Source organism: Corvus moneduloides, chromosome 12 (assembly GCF_009650955.1).
Source record: "Corvus moneduloides isolate bCorMon1 chromosome 12, bCorMon1.pri, whole genome shotgun sequence".
NCBI classification, from domain to species: Eukaryota; Metazoa; Chordata; class Aves; order Passeriformes; family Corvidae; genus Corvus; species Corvus moneduloides.
This window is the reverse complement of record NC_045487.1, coordinates 3,606,364-3,626,855: the sequence shown is the minus strand read 5'-3', so window position 1 is coordinate 3,626,855 and position 20,492 is coordinate 3,606,364. Positions and strand designations below refer to the sequence as shown.

Below are 20,492 nucleotides of genomic sequence, written 5' to 3'. Positions count from 1 at the left end.
GAAACAACTCTGCAGGTGCTGCGGTTCTGATGGAGACCAGATGTCACGTAACAAATGTACCCGTCCACAAGAGCTCCAGGAAGAGGCTGCTACAGCTTTGGCTGCAATCTCCTTCTCAGCCCCACATCACAACTCCGGGGAACACCAGCAAATTACACTGGCTGCTAATGCAGGGGTGACTGGGTAATTCAACATCCAGAGACACGCGGCACCTGCACGAGGTGACAGGGACAGACCTGATTGTGACATGCCAAAGCACACGGCTCAGTAGCTGAGAAACCACTCCTGGAACCACAGGGTGCAGGTGTGAATTTGTTTGCCATGCCCAGATCACAAACAAATTATCCTGATTTGAAGATTGGTAGGAATAAAAAAAGAGAGAAGCCTGCTTCCCGTGAGCTGAGAGCAGAGCTGTGCTGCTGTGTGAGATCTACAGGCAGAGGTCTGGGAAATAACTGAAGTGTTAACGAAGCATTAGCAGCTTTGCTCTTCCTTCCTCATAAGCTACTATTACTTCATGTCACTGAACCAATTCTTATACAATTGTCTGGGGCTCCAAGTGGAAAAACCTCATTATCCTTTGAGTCCAGCTGTTAAGAATATGGGATTATGTTGTATTTCCATCTGCAATACAGCAGAAGCGTTAGCTCTTTTTGGCCAGGAGGATGCACATTTAATTGCCCTCACAGCTCCTCCTGCTTCAAAATAAAACCATCTTTCAAAACCATTGCAATTTCAGAACTCTTTCACTTGAAGTAAGTGACCTGGTTTCCTCAAACTTGAAGAGCTTAACAGAGAGAGAGTTCTCTTGCTCTATTCCTGCCAGCCAAGAATGCCTTGTACATGTTTATACAGGCAGCTAAATTTCACCTTGAAACCTGAATTCTAAGGCAGTTCAGAAAGATTAGAAAGCCCAACAAGAGAATGGAGCCATCCCCTGACCACCGCTAAAAACAGGAGTGTTCTATAGTAATTTGTGTGGTGAAACTCTTATCAAGCAGGGTCACTAAGTGAAGGAGGTGAGATGCTGAAATCCACAAGCCATGATTTATTGAGAAAGTTTATTTTATTGGTTTATAAATCACACCTACCTCTTTATTAAAAAAGCTCCTTATTAACTTAAAACGTTACCAGAGCCAAAATATAAGATATATATATTTAGAAACTTCTCAACTAATTCCCAAGGAACAGTCTGGCTTGTTCTCCTCTCCTATTTGAACACTTCCTTATTGCTCATTATATTTTAGCAGCCAAAAACCACAAATATAACATAACATCCTGCTGTACTGAGATCCTGATTTTTCAACATGAATGCAAGGCTTTTCCATGCTCCAGCAAAGCAAGGATTCAGTGAGTTTTAGTGTAATTAAAACAGGAAAATACCAGGAAATTTTACATGAGATTTTTCTGAAAGTGCAAAAGACAGATATCATAGAAATAAAACTGTAGATTATGGTTTTGATAATATATTTGACCCAAAATTTACCTTTATTGCAGGTACTTTGGTTCTGAACAATCTATAGCAGCATTATGACAGAGAAGTGCAGCTCCTTTCAAAGACAGCTTATACGATTTATTACCAACAGAATAATGCTGGCTCAGGTATCTTCCATTCAAGTTATCCCTGGGTTGTAACTGGTTTAAGAGGATTTTACTCTCCCTTTAACACAAACCTCCAACCAGAGGTGACTCAATGAGGTTTTGAGTACACGGCCACGTAAGCAAGACCCTGATAACCCAGGTAACTCTGAGTACACTTGTTTTACAAGGTACATTCTGATTTGAGTAAAGACACTGCAGATGATTACAGCTCTTTACAGCGAGCAACATTCATTGTTAGTGTCCATGGTATGGAATCACAGCTTGCTGTTCTGCTGGAACTGGGACACCAAGGCCAGCACCTGCTCGGAGGCTCGCACCTGCTTGGAGCCCAGGTACAGGGCACTGTTGGAGGCTGTCTCCTCCAGGAAGTACCTGTAGTTGACCATCATGCCACAGGAGGCCCCGATGCCCCGGGGGCTCGTGTCCCCCATCCAGTTTATCCTCCACAGCACCGAGCCGTTCTGCAGGTGGAAATTGGCCACCGGGTTGAGGGCGTAGCCTCGGTGCTTCTCCCCATACAGATACCAGGCACAGAGTCTCATCAGGGGTGGATGCAGCACCTGAGTCAGCTTCTCTGACCTCACCCACTCGTTGGTGTTCAAGAGTTTCTTTAGTGTTTCGGTGGTGGAGTCTCCTGTGATCTCACAGATTTCCTGCCATTCGGATTCTGTAAAAAGTTCATTCCTTCCCTGTTCTTTTGCCTGGGAGGAGAGGAGACCAACGAGCCATTTTGTGAATCCTGGGATAGGTGAAAGTGTGGAAAAAACTTTTATCTGAGGAAGTTCTTTCTGCAGACAAAAAGAGAGGAAAAAAAAAAAACAAACCATGAGTTTGGTCATGATTGACACAGAGAAGTTTCAGTGAAAGGGCAGCTGATGGCCTTTGCTTTATGGCAGGTGGAGACCATGGATTCTGAGAAGGAACTGATACACATGGACACAAAAAAAAGGTGAAATATCACCCTGGCAGTAACAGGTTAGTGATGAGAAGGCACTGGGAACACCCAGAAAACTTTAACAGTGACTGAATGACATTCCTCACACACAATCTCTATAAAAGTACTTATGCAGTGCTTACCACCACTGCGTTCTGCTGTTATCCTTTTATAGGCAGAAATAAACAAATAGAATCACAGGCCATAAAGAAGTGATTCTGAAGGGAATCTTTTCTTAAAATAGACATACAAGCTTTGGAAACCATTTAAACGCTATTTATTTTTCATATATAACTATCTTTTTTTGTTAAATCAAGGACAGTTTATTATTTCATTCTGTTGTAAAATCATGAGGTACTATTTGTAGATTTTTATGGAAAGAAGTATTTCCTGAAGTTTTGAGTGAAGTTCTTTACACAGGCCATCTACCTTCCATGATATTCCCTAAATCAGTAAGAAATACAGTGTGTGAATATTTTTTTTTACTGCAAGTATAACACTTTTTAACCAAGTAGAATTTCTTCTGTACTCCTACTAATTTCTGATTAAACCCTGCAAACTATGAAATCATGTAAAGCAAAACACACAGGAAAACTGTGTATTAGTTTTGGGGCACACCAGTGCGAAGAATAAACTCACTTGGAATTAACACAAAATACATCAGGCAAATCTGCTGGAGGAGTGGGGGGCAAAGGAACAGAGGGAAGAGAGAACTGAGCTGAAAGCACCCCAGTGTTGGTTTAATTACTGCTCCAACAGAAGAAGTGCTAAGAACCAAGACATTCTTCAACATTACAGACACATCTTAATGTCAGCAGAAAATTGTCTTTAAATGACTACAAACGGCACTTTTTCTACCTCGAGGATTACTGAGGTAACCATTAAAAAGCCATCAGGGCTCAGATGGTGCTGCCAGGTTGTGAGAGCTGCAGCTCCTCGCTACTGCTGAGCTCCACACAGCTGCCATCTGCAGTCTGCTCCGGGAGGGTGCAGGGGCCAGGGAATGCTGGCCTGGCACGGCTTCCCCACAGGCTGCAGCCAAGCACCATCTCTAATATCCACAACACATTTTCCCTTCCCACAGGAGCTTCCCAAATACGTCCCTGCTGTCCTGTGCCTTCCAGCACAGTGGCACACAGCCAGCTGCAGTTTGGTGACTTACAGCTGGATCACCTGCAGAAAATCACTGGCTGCCCTGAGCTGGAGTTCTCTGTTACACAGACGTGTCAGCCAAAGAATTCTTTTGGGACCAGGAAGGGACAGGAAAAGCAGATCAAGTTACAAAGAAACGCCTCATTTCAGGTCCTTAGAGAACCAGATAAAGAAAACAAAGCAAATTATTTCCTAAGAACACTCATTTCTGTATCTTATTGAACAAAACACCATTTTTATAATCAGAGCTCCCAGGAGATCCTGACCGGGTCATGCTCACAACTGCTACAACTACCACACTCAGATAGTGAAGTTCTAGTGAAGTAGTAGGAACTAGGAAAGTAGAAACTTTTTCAAAGTTTCCGCTGAAGGACACGATGATATTTTATGCTTAAGAGTAATTCCAAAGCTGATGTCTTTTACAAGCTCTGTGAGATCCAACTATGAGGTTTCCTTGAATGTGCATTTCATAAAATAAAAAAGTTCCTTTACAGACATCTCTTACACCTCTTTGCACAATTTCAGGGAATACATTTATGAAACAAAATAGTTTATTAGGGTTGTGTTCTTAGACCATGGCTACAAGAGGCAAAGATACTGAAAGGAAGTTTTAATTAAAAGAATATTTTGTGGAGTAGACAGTTCAGACTCATTAGAAAAGTTTTCCCCTTGCTTTTGAAAAAGAGCAATGACTAAATTAAAAATATATATATCTGGAGTGAAAGAAATGGAAAAATGAGAACAGAACAAAGCAATTCCACAGATTTCAAACATCTTTCCTTCCTAATCCCACACTGAATACTTCCCCATGGACATAAGGACTATTTATCCAGAAATAATTCAAAGTAACCTTATAAAATTTGAATACAGAGTCAAACAAACTCAGTAAATCCTCCCTCGGTCACAGTAAATCCTCCCTTGGTCACGTCTCATCCACCTCCTCATTGCTTCATCCACCTCCTCATTGCGTTTCTCAATCAAGCAGCTCATCTAATCAGCACATCTGGAATCCACTTCTCTTTAAAGCAGCAGCATCTTAATTAGTACAGCAGAGGAGGAAGATTGTACTCAGGTGCCCCTCTGCCAGCTACACTTTCCTTGACTCACCACTGCTACCACAGACCCAGGGATCTGCTGGACAAGGAGGAGGGAGAAAGATGGCACAGAAGTGAATTTTTCAAGGCCACCAGAAAAATATTTCAAGGTATTTGATCCTGGGCAAAAAGCTGCTGGCTTCCAGTTTTGCCAGTTGGTAAGAGCAGCATCACTTCCACCTTCCCTCCTCCAGCAGTGCGGAGCTGAGCAGTGCTGGCTCTGCTGCACCTGGACATGGCTGAGCTGCTGAGACACTTGGTTGTCACATAATGTGACCTGCTGCATGTCAGCTCGTGCTGTGGTGGATGAATCTCTGCCCAGAAGGGAGGCCACAGCTCCCTCCTGAAGATTCAATGACCCAGGACCCTCCTGTCTGTCCACACAGTAATGATGGATGAGAACTCAGCAAGGGCCTGGGCTGGGAGGGACCTGCAGATGCACCTCGAGGCACAGAAACACAAACCCATCCCTGTAATGAGAAGTGCCCTTCCCATGTCACATCCTCCAGCAGCAGCCAGCTCCCCTCAAACAGCCTGCAACTCAAAATGGGGGTGCATTCTTCTGGGTCTTCATTTCTGTTTTGATTTAAAGTTCCTCTTTAACACATAGAGCACAAGAAAGAGGAATACATGGGGTAAAGTTTTCAAGTTAATGACCTATCATGAGAAATCTTCCAAGTGCTGCTGGAGAGAGTAAAGATGTTACTGCTGTGCAGTGGGGATGAAAAGAGAAATGGAAAAAAAAGAAGTTTTTAGAGGCTATTTCCTCTAGGCAAGGATTCAAGGAATACAGAATGTGTTCCTTTTTGACCCAAAGGTGGGATTACACTCCTTAAAGGTTTTCCTTTTTTTTATTAACTGTATTACTATTCCTATGAAAGATAGTGCCTTTGAGAACACACTGCTTAAGGTCTCTTTCATGATTTCTTCACAGCTATTTAGGGTTAAAAGCTGAGAGGGGAAGAAGGAAGATGGCATTGAAATTTGAGCGGCAGCAATTCTTCTTTCAGGTGAAAGGGAAAAAGCTGTTTAGCACCAAGTCAAGTCTGGAACTCTTCTGCACCATCTCTGCCAAGGAAGCAGTGTTTGAAAATTCTGTTTTGCTCCTGAACAGAGCTAACAAGGTTTGCACACAGGAGCTGAGCTGTGTCCATTGCTTCCATAGGGTAACAATTCCAATTTCATTTCCCAGCTTGCAGAGCCCAAGGGCACCTGTGCACCACCCACGATGACAAAAGTGAGAACGAATGGTTTCTTCCCCCCTCTGCGTAGTAATAACAACCAGTGCAAAGTTCCTAATTAAGCAACTGACATTGATTCCTAGGAATGTTGACTGCTCCTTGTTTATCACCACTTTCAGGAGTGACCCGTTCACCAGGACAGCCCCAAATATTTCACAGGAGGTCAGTAGCTCTTATTCTGTTAAAAACACAAGATGGGAAATTGTGGGGTTTTTTACTTCTTAGGACAGATAAGACATGGGAAAGTGACCCCATTTTGAAGCTACAGTACATACTATCACCTATCTGATAAAAGCTTTATTTAGAAGCTTATCTGAGGCAGCCATTTCTCGTGGAAAAATAAGTAAATGCAGTGGAGTGAGCACATTTATGCTTTGCTAAATTGATGTGCTGGTTTCTAAGGCTATTGGTGGAGACCCATTAATGTTTACTTTCCTCTCAGAAACCCACACACAACATTAAGAAACAGCTGCTAACTTTTGTTCGGGCTAGATTTCTGTGTTTGATTGTTGCTTTTTTTGTTGTTTTCGTTTTTCTTTCCTTGCAGAAAAGCAGAGATTTCTCCCATTATCCATATCTCATCTGAAACTCTCTTGCACTCTTGAAAGCTGCAGTCCAAGGTCACATTTTTCATCAATGAAATCAAAGCCTGTTTTGGAAATTATGATCTCCCCAGGTCACCTAGATCAAATTAAGGTAGCAATTATCAACAGCCCAAGCAGAAAGCTAAAATCTGCCACCAATTGCTGAGCATTCTATTGAGTCACACAGCAGCTATCAGTTTTCTCCCTCAAATGCCACAGGCTATAAAATTCTAAGCATTTTCTCAAAGGCTTCACCACAGTTATCTGTGTCTGTCATCTGCTGACTGAATTGCCATGATGTACCTTCTGCAGAGCTACAGACTGTTTAGAGTGGCTATAAACACATTGTGAATTATATGGCTGGCTAATGAGAAATCCATCCACCTCCTCGTTCACCAGCACCTATCAGCTTGCTAGAAATGATCTGCCTGCACTCAGTTTGGGGTTTGTTTGGTTTTCTGCAGTTGTCTGAAATAGCTTCAAAATCCAATTCATTTCTGGGAACAACACAAGCTTGGATTTCAGAAATACAAGAGATCATTTCTGTTGCCTGCTCCCTGTTTTATATACATTAATATAAACAAGAGACTGCAAGGAATGCCTACACAGCCTATTCCCAGCTTTGTACAGGGAGAACAGGGATCAAAGTGGTATCAGTGGCCTAATGAATTCATCCCAAAATAATCCCAACAGGATATGCTCAGACGTCAACAGAAGCCTGTACACAAAACCCTTCTGTATTATCTGTGTAGCAAACTTTTGTCAAGAAAGTGCCAAAAAAAGGAGTAATCTGCTCCTGAGAGCAGCACCATTTCTCCCAGGATGCCCTTAGTAGGTAACACCAGGTCCAATTCTGATCTCCAGCGTATCTCCTCCCCCTTTACCCAGTCATACAGAACAATTCCTGTGGCAAATGCCAAATCTTAACATCCAGGTAAAGATTAAGGATTCCAACTGCAAACTGTGCACGTAGAAAGAGAGGACACTGAGGATCCATTTCTGTGCCTCAATTTTATCCATCCTCTATCTGCTTAAATTAATGAAACCCCAAAGCAGTGGCCATCAATTTGTACACAGGGCCTCAGACTAACAGTGCTCAGCACTGGGGTGCAGCAATCTTCACTAGTTTTCCCAACAATCCGAAGAAAAACTCATTTGCAAGGAATGCTTTCAGGAGGGAATCAGTGCTTTGCACTCTTTGAAGGTGAGGAGTGCTGCCCTACACGGGCTCATGTTGAGCAGAATATGTGACCAGGCAAATTAGCAAACATTTGCTAAAAATTTTCTAAAAAATTAAATTCTATTTTAATTGTGCATTCATGAGATTTTAAGGAGTATGGTACTAACTGAATTCATAGCCATAATTTTTTAGCTTAGATACCTGCTAGATCAAGGTTTCAGTAAAGTTTTTTGAAATCCTGTCAGATGAAGGCTTCAGTGCAGAGGGGTTCTCAGCACACTCCTAACTTTGTACATGTCTTTTCCTGATCTAATGATACACATTCATGACAGGTCCAATTTGGAGTTTTCCTCATGAAGAATGACAGCTAGGATTTCAGTTTGGAGGTTACAGTGGCACTTACAGGTAGAAGTGTCAGAGCAGGTTATGCTAAGGTAAAAGTCAGGTAAAGGATTTTTACTGGAGGATAAAAGAAGTGTTAGGAGTTTGCAGCACCTTAAGAAAACATAAATCAAATAGAATTCTGCAGATCAAACAGACGTCCACAAAAGTTAACTCAAATGGCAAGTTATAAAAGTGTCTTAATCATCAATTTAAATAAAATGAAAAACAAAATCCTCAACCCTTTCAAATGCTCTCCTCTTCCCAAGGCATTTTATTATAAGTTAAATTAAAGAGAGTCTCAACTTCTGGAACACTTGGTGATTTAGCAGCACTTGAAAAAAAGATTTGTTTATTGCAAAGCCATGCAAAGGTGATATAAAAAATCCTCCTCCTATCAGAGACCTCACCCATCTATTTTTACAAAGGCTGCTGGACGCTGGCTTAATGAGAGGTAATTTTTGACCCAGGACTTTTTTTGCTGAGGCTGCATTGTTTCAGCTGCTGTCACCAAGTCCACTCAGCACTCCTGCTGCACCATTTGTCCCTTCTGCTCCAAAGAATTATGTCCAACCTGAATAGAGACAACCTTGTAAAGTCCTCTGCTTACACCTGACCAGAGAGAAAGAGAGCACATGTGAGCAATTAATCCACAGAAAAAGGACTTCCAGAATTTTGGGAGCCAGGCAACACAGGCTGCCAAGAGTATTACTCATTGCATGCCTCTGCCCTGAACAATCCCGACTTTGTAGAAATTCTGCAGTGGAAGTGTTTTGAAGCTGAAATACAGAGGGCTTCTCTCTGAGGGGTGAAGCCCACTGAGATGGGAGGCACAACGTTTGCAGCTGAAGCTGAATGAGGAGGCCTTGTAGAAGTGCATCAAACAATTCTGGGAACAACAGGACAGTGATTTAGGGTCACTTCACGGACATAAAATATGCAATAGGAGATGGTTCTTGCACCATTCAAGACAACAAATTCGAGGACAGTACTTTGGAATGAAGGTGGAGAAAGCATGAAGGAGTGGGAGGAACAGGAAAGAGAAAAATACTAACATCAAAGAGTGAAGAAAAAACTATTAGACAGCCACATCCACAATGGATAAATATTCCTGGATTATCCTTTCTATTTTCTTTAGCCCTACAGCGGTTCCACTCCAAACAGGAAGGGTGTAGAGGCAATGCATGGAGTTGTTAGACCTTTAGATCCAGACTACACATTAACACCTCAGTCCATGTCCAATTCCCACATTAGAATTTCCTACCGGAGCGTTTTTCACACCACCTTTAAGCAATGTAGGAAATATGAGTAGGGATGAAGGTCTCCACCTTTGGCATTGCATGGAAAGCACTCAAGTTTTCAATATTAAAGAAGTTCTTTAAGATTGAGGCATTAATTTTATGATTAAAATGTATTTAAAGGCATCTCAGTTTCCTATGATAAACACTGAAGAGGGGATGGATTTTACAACACTGAAATGTAAAAACTTTGTCCTAAGTATAAATACAAAACACACCCTTCTGTTGGACACACCAAATTTTAAGTCTCGCATTAGGTTATCTAAGTATGATGTGTCTGTTTGACTTTATAACTCACAACTTTGCTGGTGTTGCAAGCAATTAGTGATGGTCAGATACAATGTCAATAGGGTTATTTTATGAGAGAAACTCAATTACCCAGAAATTATTTTTCAGATGCAAAAGCAGATAACTGCATGAATTTATTCCAATTTCCCCTCAGTCAAGATCAGACAGATGGCAGAGTCTAATTATACCTGGACTACTGCACTTTCAACAATTAATCTAAAAGCCATTCCAAAAGCAAGAAGCAACAAAATTCAGCCAAAATATCCATTAAAAATAAAATAAAATAAAATAAAATAAAATAAAATAAAATAAAATAAAATACTTCAGGGCAGCCAGCTATGATTCAGCAATTTAGTAATCTATCACTTTCTGGCAGTAGTAGTTTCAAGCATCCAATTTTAAGTTATTTTTGTGAGTGGAACTGAAGTTCTAAATCACAGACAGTTTTCCAGACATCGTTACTAATCCAGATGTGAAACAATGAATATAAACACAAGTAGTGATCATTACTTTTAAGAGGTAGCTTTGTCAGCAATTTAAGTAGTAAAGACTATTAAATAAAATAACGTGCTCAGTGCAGGAATGCGACTGTCTCTTTCACACCACTCTGAATGAATTTTCAGTCCTTTCTCCAGTGGCTTGGAAGAAGTTTCTGCAAGTACTAAAGCTATTAACAATAATCCCTTCGCATGTAATGATATTATCTAAATTCAGAGAACTGACTGGCAGAAAGTAAAAGATTCTTTTGCCTTTTAAAACATTTTCTTTACTATATTGCAAGCCATACCTGGGCAAAGAAATCTCTCTCCATTTTTCTAAATAGAGGTATTCAAGGCATGCATGCACACTGCATAAATAACCAGTGGCAATTCAATATAACAAACAAAACAATGAACTAATTAACGAACAGGAAGTATTTCTGTTCCTGGAGCGGCTGTAAGATTTTGGAAAAGGCACTGTCAGGTACTTTGAAGAGAATATGTTGATCAGGCTCTTCCCACGCAACTGAGAGGCAACAGTGAATTCCATCAGAGCCCACACTGCGGAATAAAGCTGTGTCAAAGCCACCTTCAACAGAAATGTTCTTGTTTGACTTCAGGCGGCCCACACAGGATTAGGCAAACACAAGGAGTTTACACAGAACACGTCACCTCTGGAACAGAATCTACACCTGGCAGACATCAACCAAGAGCAGGAAATGTTCTCCCAACTCTCCACACCTCCAAAGGCTGCTCTGGGAAGAAGTTCCAGGGGAAGCCCCAGGAGCTCCTGGCCTGAGCAGTGACACCAGGTGGGAACTAAGCCATGCTGGGCAAACAGACCCTGAGGCCCCCTTGCCACACTCACCTGCAGCTCTTTGACAACTCTTTTGATGAGGTGAGTCCCAAGTTCCACCCCCTGCAGGCCCTGCTGAGTCAAACTGATAGAGTAAAAAATTGCTGTTGTGATTTTGTCTGCATCTTCTGTCTCTAAAGGCGGCACTTCTTTCACTATGGTCTGGGAAAAAAAGGATTAAAAATTTTAAAATGTTAGTATTAGTTATTATCATCATTATGGGGAGGAGGTCTTTCTTTTTAACTTTTAAATGCATTAACACTTTTCCCCACTGTTTTATTCATTGACAATAAAAATCTAATGAAAAAGTAGAAAGAGCTGCTTAGACATTAGCACGTGCAGGTAAAAAATTATAAAAAATTATTCAAACTTTCAGAATTAATTTCAACCACTTTGAAATGTTTATCTCATTTGCTCTACTTTATTTCTAAACTTTTCTTATTCTTCTTGCTCTTGAGCAAAAAATTTCAATTTACATAATACGCAAGATAGACAAAATACCCCTGTAATTTTTACCTGCCAATTCTCTCATCTCTTAAAAGATGAAACAAAAGTAAATATTGCCAAATTATACAGAATTGTGGATTTTTAAATAAGCACACTGCAATCTGAGCACGTTGCTGTGTACTAAATGCATCAGTGGCTGTACCTGGATGCTGCTGGAGATGTCACTGGTTAGTGCCACGTGCAGGACTATCAATGGCTCTCCTGGGATTGCACAGTGAGAAAAGAAGTAGCATCTTCTATAGGCCCCAACTCGACGCTTCATATCAACCCAGTTTCTGACAGGGTGCACAGCTTCAGAACTCAAGGAGAAAATTTTTTTAAGAATTATTATTATTATTAATTATTATTATTGTTGTTGTTATTATTACATTTAAAAATAGAGGTCAGCTGCCCTACAAGCTCAGCACTTTTCCCACTGTTGTCAGTGACAAAACTTCCCAATCAAAAAAGGAGAATTAGGCTGTAAGTGAATAACTTAAAATTATCAGCAAGCTGTGACAAAGTGGACTGTAAAGGAACACTGCACACCCACTCACTACTGTGCTTGCCAAATTACCTTGAAGATTAATTAAACATTAGTAATTATTTTTATTTTAAAAAATTTAGCTCGTACAAGATCTCTTTGCCTCATCAGCACTTAAGTCGCGTACTTTCAGAACATTCTAGAGATTATTTTTCAAGATTTTATACAACAAGGTGGCCTACAACATAACTTGCTCTCAGTCATTTTCAACTTCATCACAACTTTGACTGTTAGACAGAAATTCAGGAATCAATGTTGTAGATTCAGGAATCAACGTTGTAGAGCACATTGTATAAAAACCAAGGTGCTCTCTTCACATGTAATTTACACGTGATCCTGTGCACCTCACCAGTTCCAGGCAAAACAACTGCAGCACCTCTGGCAATGTGGGAATGTGGGAAACTGAGAAAGTTGGAAGACAAGACAGCAGTCTACCAGCGCAGTGTGGGAGCTGCAGGATCAAATTATGGCACTAATGATCCCCTTTATTCTTTACTCCAATCAGCTTTTAAAATTGGGCTCTACGGCGTGTTAATGCAAATATTTCATAATTATACTTTGCCTATGGTTCAGAAAAGCAGAGTCCTGAAAACAGTGGATCTCTGCAGTCCCAAGCACTTCATCACCTCTTCACCAAGGACTCTTTCCAGCCTCTAGCACTTACTCACTAATTTTCTGGAGTACTTCACAAGGAGATTGCCACGTGACCCGTTCCAAGTTGAGGAATCCTGTGGAGAACCACTCTGAGAGCATGTTCTTGAGAACTCCATTCATCTCCTGCAAACAGAACAACGATGGAATTAGCTGCTAAACAAGCAAGGTACAACATGGGAATGTGAGTAAAGCCAACCTTGATTGACCACAAGGCTGCAGTTGCTCAGATTTAAATACCACGGAAACATTTTGCAACAAGATACAGACAGAACCAGAGGCTTTCCAGAATTTTCCTTCTCTAAAAATATGAAAAATTTTGAGCAAGTAAAATAAAAACCAGCAGCATAAGACAATAGAACTGAAAAATCAAACCAGCTTTGGAACAGTATGAGAGATGAAACCCAACTCAATGTCAAATCCTTTCAGAAACATTCATTGTAAGTAATTTTTATATTCCCTACCAGTTTCCTGCTGCCTGTATTATTAAAGATTTCCTGTCTAAATTTATTTGAATTTAATAAGTATTCTTGAACTCAGCACAGCATGAATATCCCTAAAAGAGATTCCAGAGCTTGTTTTTCTTTCTTCCATTTGCCTTGTACACAGGACACAGTGCGATACCAGCACCAACTTACCAACAGCCTGATCAGAAACACGGGCTTACCTGAAACTAACTTAGTAACCATTTACTTCAACAAAAACTCTTCATCTTGTATTCAAACCTTTGTTAAATAGCTACTGCTGCACATAAAAGAGCTAAAAATTAAGCTCCAATGTACTTTAGCTTGCTACATTAAAGAAAAACAACAGGAAAAAAAATAAAAATCTAATCAGAAAACCAAAAACATTTTTATTAAGCTCAGATGTAGTCTCAGGACTGTCATAAAAAGCAAAAATATTTCCTATTATAACCTAACCATGATGAAAGCTGCAGAGGCACTTGTAAAGACACACATCAAAGAAGGTTTCTGCTGGCCAAAGCAACTGCTACAAGTATTCCAAGACTGAATGAAAGAATGGGTTTATTCCTTAACACACTAGAAAAACTAAAATTTTCAAACCCAGAAGAAACATTCATTTGCATAAACTCTGTCATGCATGAATTTTTTTTCAATACCTTCTTCCTAAACAAATATATTCTGATTGGTTTTTTTATTCTGACTTTAAGGCACCTCCCTTATGAATTCTCATTTCTGAAGCCCAACTCTGAAGTTTTTAGGTAATAACCATAAATCACTTTGGTCAAATATCCCTTGGTGTAGTGAAAATTTCCAGGCATTCCAGGATTGTTTGGTTTGCTTTCTTTTGTAGGGGCACACTGTAAACCAGAGAAATGAGCTGGAGTTGTCAGATGTGGGGCCAAAGGAACAGATCCTTATGGCTCTCTTGTCATCCATGTGCTTTTTGAACAGCATTTCAGCTGCAGTCCAGCATGCAGAGGGGAAACTGGATGGCTGCACTGCTGCTGGCAGCATTTCGACATTCTGCTCTGCATCTCCTGGCAGTAACAAGGCTCAGACAGCACGGATTGACGTGGGAAAGAGCCAGTTACCCTGCATGGAAAATGGAGGAGTGGGAAGCATTGGAGTTTTGCTCCTTTGGAGGTTCAGCATTCTCCACATGGATGCAAGTGGAACTGAGGGCTGTTCTCAGACAGGGCTACTGCAGCTCCAGGGTGCAGCTGGAGAAAAACCATGCAGTTGTAACTAAACAAGCAAGTGAAGCAGATGTGCTTTCAGTAAGGACTTGGGGAGGAATATTGTATATGGGGAATTACAACTCAAAACAACCTGTCAGTGGTAAATAATAAAGTTTTATACAACAACAGGGCACTGTGCGGGAATTTGAATGGCTCCTTGTGGAAGGGACCTGCCACCATCATTGAGTCCACCTCCAGCTGAGCATGGAGCAACAGGACATGAGGGCATGGCCTTGAGCTGAAGGAGGGCAGGTTTTCAGTGGGTCTTAGGGAGAAATTCTTCCCTGGGAGGGTGGGGAGGCCCTGGCACAGGCTACCCAGAGAAGCTGTGGCTGCCCCTGGATCCCTGGAAGTGTCCAAGGCCAGGTTGGACAGGGCTTGGAGCACCCCTGGTAGTGGAAGGTGTCCCTGCCCATGGCAGGGGTGGGAGTGGATGGGCTTTAAGGTCCTTTCCAACCCAAACCAGTCTGGGATTCCATGATTCTGTGATGACAGAACTTTTTAGTGCAGAAGGACATAGAAGTTTTCACTATCCAAAACTGTGTTTAAATCAAGTCATCTAAACAAGATTCTGACTTGTGTTTAATATCTCAGTGTACAGCACATTTCCAAAAAGCTTCACTCCAATAAGGACAGGCTCAAGTTTGGGTCTCTTATTTTGTAGATTTAGTGGCAGGTTCTTTTATTTTGTAAACTTAGTGGTAAGTAAATTTTTATTTTCATTTCAGAGGCCTTTTTAGTCATAAAAATTACATCTGCAACACTTCATTAAAAAGAAAAGCAAGCACATTCATTATTCAGCATCCCAGTCTTAAATTTGAGCAATGAGACATAGTCAGATTAGTATTTCAAATTACCAGCTATACTTCAATTTCTATTAGCCAAGTCTAATAAATTGTGATTATTTTTCTCTCATTCTGTGTTCTTGCTAGGAGACAGCAAATTAGAGGCTTTTTAATCTTCACATCAAGTACCTATTTCTTGGGCAACAAATGGGAAAACTCTCATGAAAAACTCCAATTAATTTTTTTTTATTACAAAGAACTGCCTCTCTGATGAGGGAACTATTTCACTTTCCCTCTCAAACTACTAAATAAAAGACCCCTCACAGGAGTTGAGTTTTCCCATGGGTTTAGAATGTTTGAAGTTTTCAACCTGACTTACTTCATTTGGGACTTACAGATCTGCTCTGATACTGCCAAGTAGTTGAAGGTGGCTGTGGTGGGCGGGTTGACTGGGTTTGTTTTGGGAGTGGGTTTGGGGGATTTTATTTGTCGGAGTTTTTTTTCCCCACAAATTACCGCCAGAATCTACACAGAGAATATCCCTGGTGAGATACTGCAAAAATATCCCCACTAGCAAAATAAGATTCAATAGTGACACAAATTAAAGGGGACTGGGTTCTGCTTTTTTATTGCTAACAGTAATTACTGCAGTGATAATGGCAGTGCTGAAAACTCTCCTAGCTCTTGTGGTTGATATTATTGGACATTTTGTTCTTAAAATTGAAATCATTATTTCTTCTCCCTCCCCCCCCCCCCCCCCATTTCTGCTCATTTGGACAATGAGTAAAGCATGCTCAAGCACTTTCAAGTGACTTAATCACTTAAATGTAATATTTTACTGCAATCTGCTGAACAAACACAAAATAGAAATCCTTCATCACCCAATATCTGAGCAGTCCAAGCTGCTTTTATGCTGATAGTGCTGAGGAAATAGAAAAATATTTCATATTTACAACACAACAATGGGCAATCCCTGTTTTAATAGATCTTTCAAATTACAAAGTAAAAACTAAGGACTGTCTAAGAAATATTTTAGACAGTTTGAGCAAACCCAAAATCCCACTAGGCCGCATAATGCATTCTGTAATTCTCCACCAGCATCAAGAAGATCCATTTAATTTTATTTCCACGTTTCCTTGTCAGTGCAGACACAAATATACAGAGGTTGTAAAACTCTCGTTGCACATTTGTCTTTATGTTAGAATTGAAATCAACTTTGCACTAATGAAATGGCTACACAGGACTTTTGATAGGCAAAGAGCAAATACTTTTCTTATAGAAAAACCTTTAAACAATAATGGTGCTTCTTGTCTTCCAGCAGACCAACACAAGACCAAGATTACAAATACACTCCAACCACTGCTTAATTACAGAAGCAGGTTTATATAGAAATCAATTTGACAAAAATGCTCTTTTTCCTTATCTTTTGCCAGCAACTTGAACTTTTCACTGACTTTTTCTAAATCATATGGAAAGATGAAGAATATTTTAAAAGCAATTGCTGGATGATTTGCTACCTGAAATCATAATGTTGTGAATTTTTCACCAGAGTCATATTTCAAGGGCTGAAATATAAGTAAGCAAGCAAAATGTAACAAATCTCAAGAGGAAAATGGTGGCACAGAAAAAGTAAAAGTGTTGCAGGTGAGAGGGTTCTGAACAGCAAGAGGAAGAACTGCACCCATGAAACAGATTTTCAGCAAATTTCACTCTGTGCATTGCAAGGGCTCATCAGAAATTCAACTGTTTATAAGGGCAGTGGAAAATCAGTGTCCTGTGGTGAAAAGAAGGAACAGAACACATGAAAAGAACATAATACAGACACGACAAAAACTGCAAGAGCATCATGAAAAAATAATCAAGCCCAGCATTACTGTAAATTAACTTTTAAAACAATATATTACGTGCCAGCACTTCCCACTGCCACTCTGGAAATGCCATTGCTTCACACCAGGGGCCACTTCCTTCCTGAGTGTCAGCACAGGGCAGCTCTCACTGATGCCACAGCCTGTGGGAAAGTGTTCACTCGTGTCTCTCTAGAGAATCATGGAATCATTTGTTGGAAAAGACATCTGGGATCATCGAGTCCAATCGTTGACCCATCACCACCCTGTCAACCAACTAAGTGCCATATGCAGTTGTTTCTTGAATACCTCCAAGGATGGGGACTCCACCACCTCTCTGGGTCTGTTCCAATGTTTAATTACCCTTTATGTGGAGAAATTCTTCCCGGTGTCCAACCTGAACCTCTCTTGGCACGGCTTGAGGCCGTTCCCTCTCATTCTGTCAGAGCCCGACCCCCCTGGCTGCCCCCTCCTGCCACGGAGTTACAGAGAGCCAGAAGGTGCCCCCCGAGCCTCCTTTTCTCCATGCTGAGCCTCCCCAGCTGCTCTCCATCAGTCTTGGCCTCTAAAGCCTTCCCCTTCCCTTGAACCACTCCAGCGTTTCAGTGTCCTTCCTGACATTCCCTCCCTGAACTGAGGGACCCATAGAGACCCCGACAGTGAACTGGGCTCACGGGACACTTCCCAGCCCAACGTGGCTCCACGAGCAGCACCACGAGCAGCAAGCCCCAAACCACATCCCCCCACACTCCCTCTAGAGACACCCAGGCCAGCCCTCACCTTGACGTGGGCCCCATCCACCGCCTTGCTCGCCAGCCCCTCCATCAGGTCGGCCCTGAGCTCCACGAGGAAGCGCAGCCCGCCCTCGAGGCGGCCCAGGTGCTGGAAGAGCCCGCGGTACGGGGGGTTCAGGTAGTACCGGAGCCGGTCCTCGGCCTGCAGCAGCGCCCCGAGCTCCCTGCGCTGCTCGCGGGCCTGCAGCACCTTGGCGGCGGCCTCGGCCACCCGCCCGTGCTCCACGCCGAAGTCGCGGGCCAGGCGGGTGAGGAGCTCGGCGCGGGGCGGCCCGGGCTGCAGCGCGCGGTAGAACCGCACGAACTCCGCGCCGCGGAGCTCGGCGGGCGGCGGCGCCTTCTCCTTGGTCTCGTAGGGTGGCAGCGGCGGCACCGAGCGGCGCAGCAGCTCCTCCATGCCCGGAGGAGCGCCCGACGAGAGGCGATGCGGGCCCCGCGCGGCCCAGAGCAGCGAGCGCGGGCCCAGGCGCGGGCACAGCCGGCTCATCCCGCACACCGCCGCAGGCCGCGGCACCGCCCGCCGGGCCGCTCCGCGCGCGCTGATTGGTTGCGACCGCAGACTGACAGCGCGCCCCGCCAATGGGAAGCGAGGAAAGTGTGGCGGGGCTGTGGGTGTGTCGGCCGCCATGTTGAGTGTGGCGCACCGAGGTCACCGGCCGCCCCTCCCCGGGCGGGGCCGGCGTTCCTCATGGCCCGGAGCTCCCCCGACACCGCCCGTCGCTGTGCTGGACTTTAGAACCGTAGAATCATGCTGGGCACAATGCCAAGCTGCGCCAGGTGCGGTTCAGGTTGGGCTTTGGGAGGAATTTCTTAACCATTGGGCTGCCCCGGGAGGCGGTGGAGTCAGCGGCTATGGAGGTGTTTAAGGGAACACTGGACGTGGCACTTGGTGCTATGGTCTGGTTGACAACTCGGTGTTTCATCACAAGTTGAACTTGATGATCTTGGAGGTCTTTTCCAACCTAATTGATTTTGTGGTGCTGTGAATCATCAAGATTGGAAGAGACCATTAGGATCATCCAGTCCAGCGTTCACCCAGCGCTGCCGCTGTAGCCCTTAAATACCCAATCGAGACATCTCCTCAGCGTCTCCAGGGATGGTGACTCCACCACCGCCCTGGGCAGCCTATTCCAGTGCCTGACCACCCAACCAATGAAAGAATTTTTTCAGATATCTAATTTGAACCTCCCCTGTCTCAGTTTACGACCTTACACTGTCTCCTGTATCTTTCTCCCCGGTGGCTCCCATATTTTCTGGTGGGGTGTGCTGGATTTGTGGAGCCCAGGCTTGCACAACTCTGAAATAAATAATCCATGTGTGTCTCGAGTGTGTCATTAATGGATTGGTGCCCAGCAGGGAATTATTCCGATTTCCTGGGCAGCATCCCCATGTCCTGAGGAAGCTGTGGCTCCTGGAAACCCGGCTGGCACTGAGGGGCAGGGATTACAGCCCCAGCCAGCCCTGCTGCAGTTTTTGCTCTGAAATAACTGCAGGAAACCACATGAATTTGGCTGTGCAATTTTGAGGTCACAGAGCTGAGTGTAGCCTGTCCTTTGGGCCCTGTAGCAAAACCTCATCATGAGCCAAAGTTCTCTCAGGTGTGTCAGGACCTTTTGTGAATGAAGTTAAGCATCTCCGTCCTGCTCCCAGCTCAGGCTTACAGAGGTGTATTTGCCTCCTTTAGACATTAAACCAGCAAAACACACAGGTCACATTGATGTCAGTGAGATCAGAATTGAGCAGCAATTGTCCTTAAAAGCACAGGGAATTGTGATTCTCAGCATTTGAAATGAGAATTGAGGAAAGAATCAAGCCCTCTTTGTCAGTGAAGAGACAAAAAGAGAGCACTGCCTAATTACAGATTTTAGAACAATATGTTAGCAATTCCCAAGGAAGGGGACAAAAGAAAAAAAACCCATGTGAGCAGTAACTGAGGTAATTTAGGGTCATAAGATAAGCTAATATACCCTTAGGAGAGGGAAAACATTACTCAGAAGCATTAAAAGATATGAAAAAGACTTTTTAAAAACCATTTGAATCACACTGCCAATGAATTAAACTTCAGAAAATCCCTTCCCACCTTTAGAACTTCATTTTCAGCTAAGTCAAAAGCCTTCAAAGTTGGCTGGTCGGTCCTTCTGCTTCACCTCCCCAGGAAAGGGGCTGCCAAAGAGAGCCTCTGTGTCAGATTCTCAGGATAATGTCTTTGGAGAGAGAGGAGTAGGTAAGAACTTTCACCAAAAATCTTGATGATATTTCCACATGCACTCTTCCTAGCAATTCTGCAGTTTTAAAGAGGGATCCATTAGATACGTACAAATTTTTTCCATTTGAAAACTAAAATAAAACAATTTTGGCCATGCCTCATAACAAGAGGTGGACGGACTCGTTGTTTTTCTTAGTAAGGGACAGCTAGAAATTGAACTTTTATATGTTTAATAATGATTTTAAATCCACTGTGTTTGTTTGATGTGATTCTATAATAAACTTCTTTACAGTCTGATGCAGATTTTGTTGACATAAGCCTAAAAACTGTGTTAAAAGCACATGAACCTACTTAGTCTTTTTATTCATTGGAAACCTTATGGACCAGCTCA

At 42.6% G+C, this 20,492-nt stretch overlaps 1 protein-coding gene across 1 annotated transcript; it reads right to left on the bottom strand.

The window, feature by feature from the left end:
• Positions 1 to 1,047: 1,047 nt before the first annotated feature.
• MLYCD (malonyl-CoA decarboxylase) lies at positions 1,048 to 18,412 on the bottom strand. Its single transcript, XM_032121934.1, has 5 exons — positions 17,882 to 18,412; positions 12,784 to 12,896; positions 11,739 to 11,895; positions 11,102 to 11,251; positions 1,048 to 2,390 (listed from the first exon to the last, which is right to left on the bottom strand). The coding sequence occupies exons 1-5, from the start codon at positions 18,380 to 18,382 to the stop codon at positions 1,857 to 1,859; spliced, it is 1,455 nt and encodes a 484-aa protein (XP_031977825.1). The 5' UTR covers positions 18,383 to 18,412; the 3' UTR covers positions 1,048 to 1,856.
• Positions 18,413 to 20,492: the final 2,080 nt, after the last annotated feature.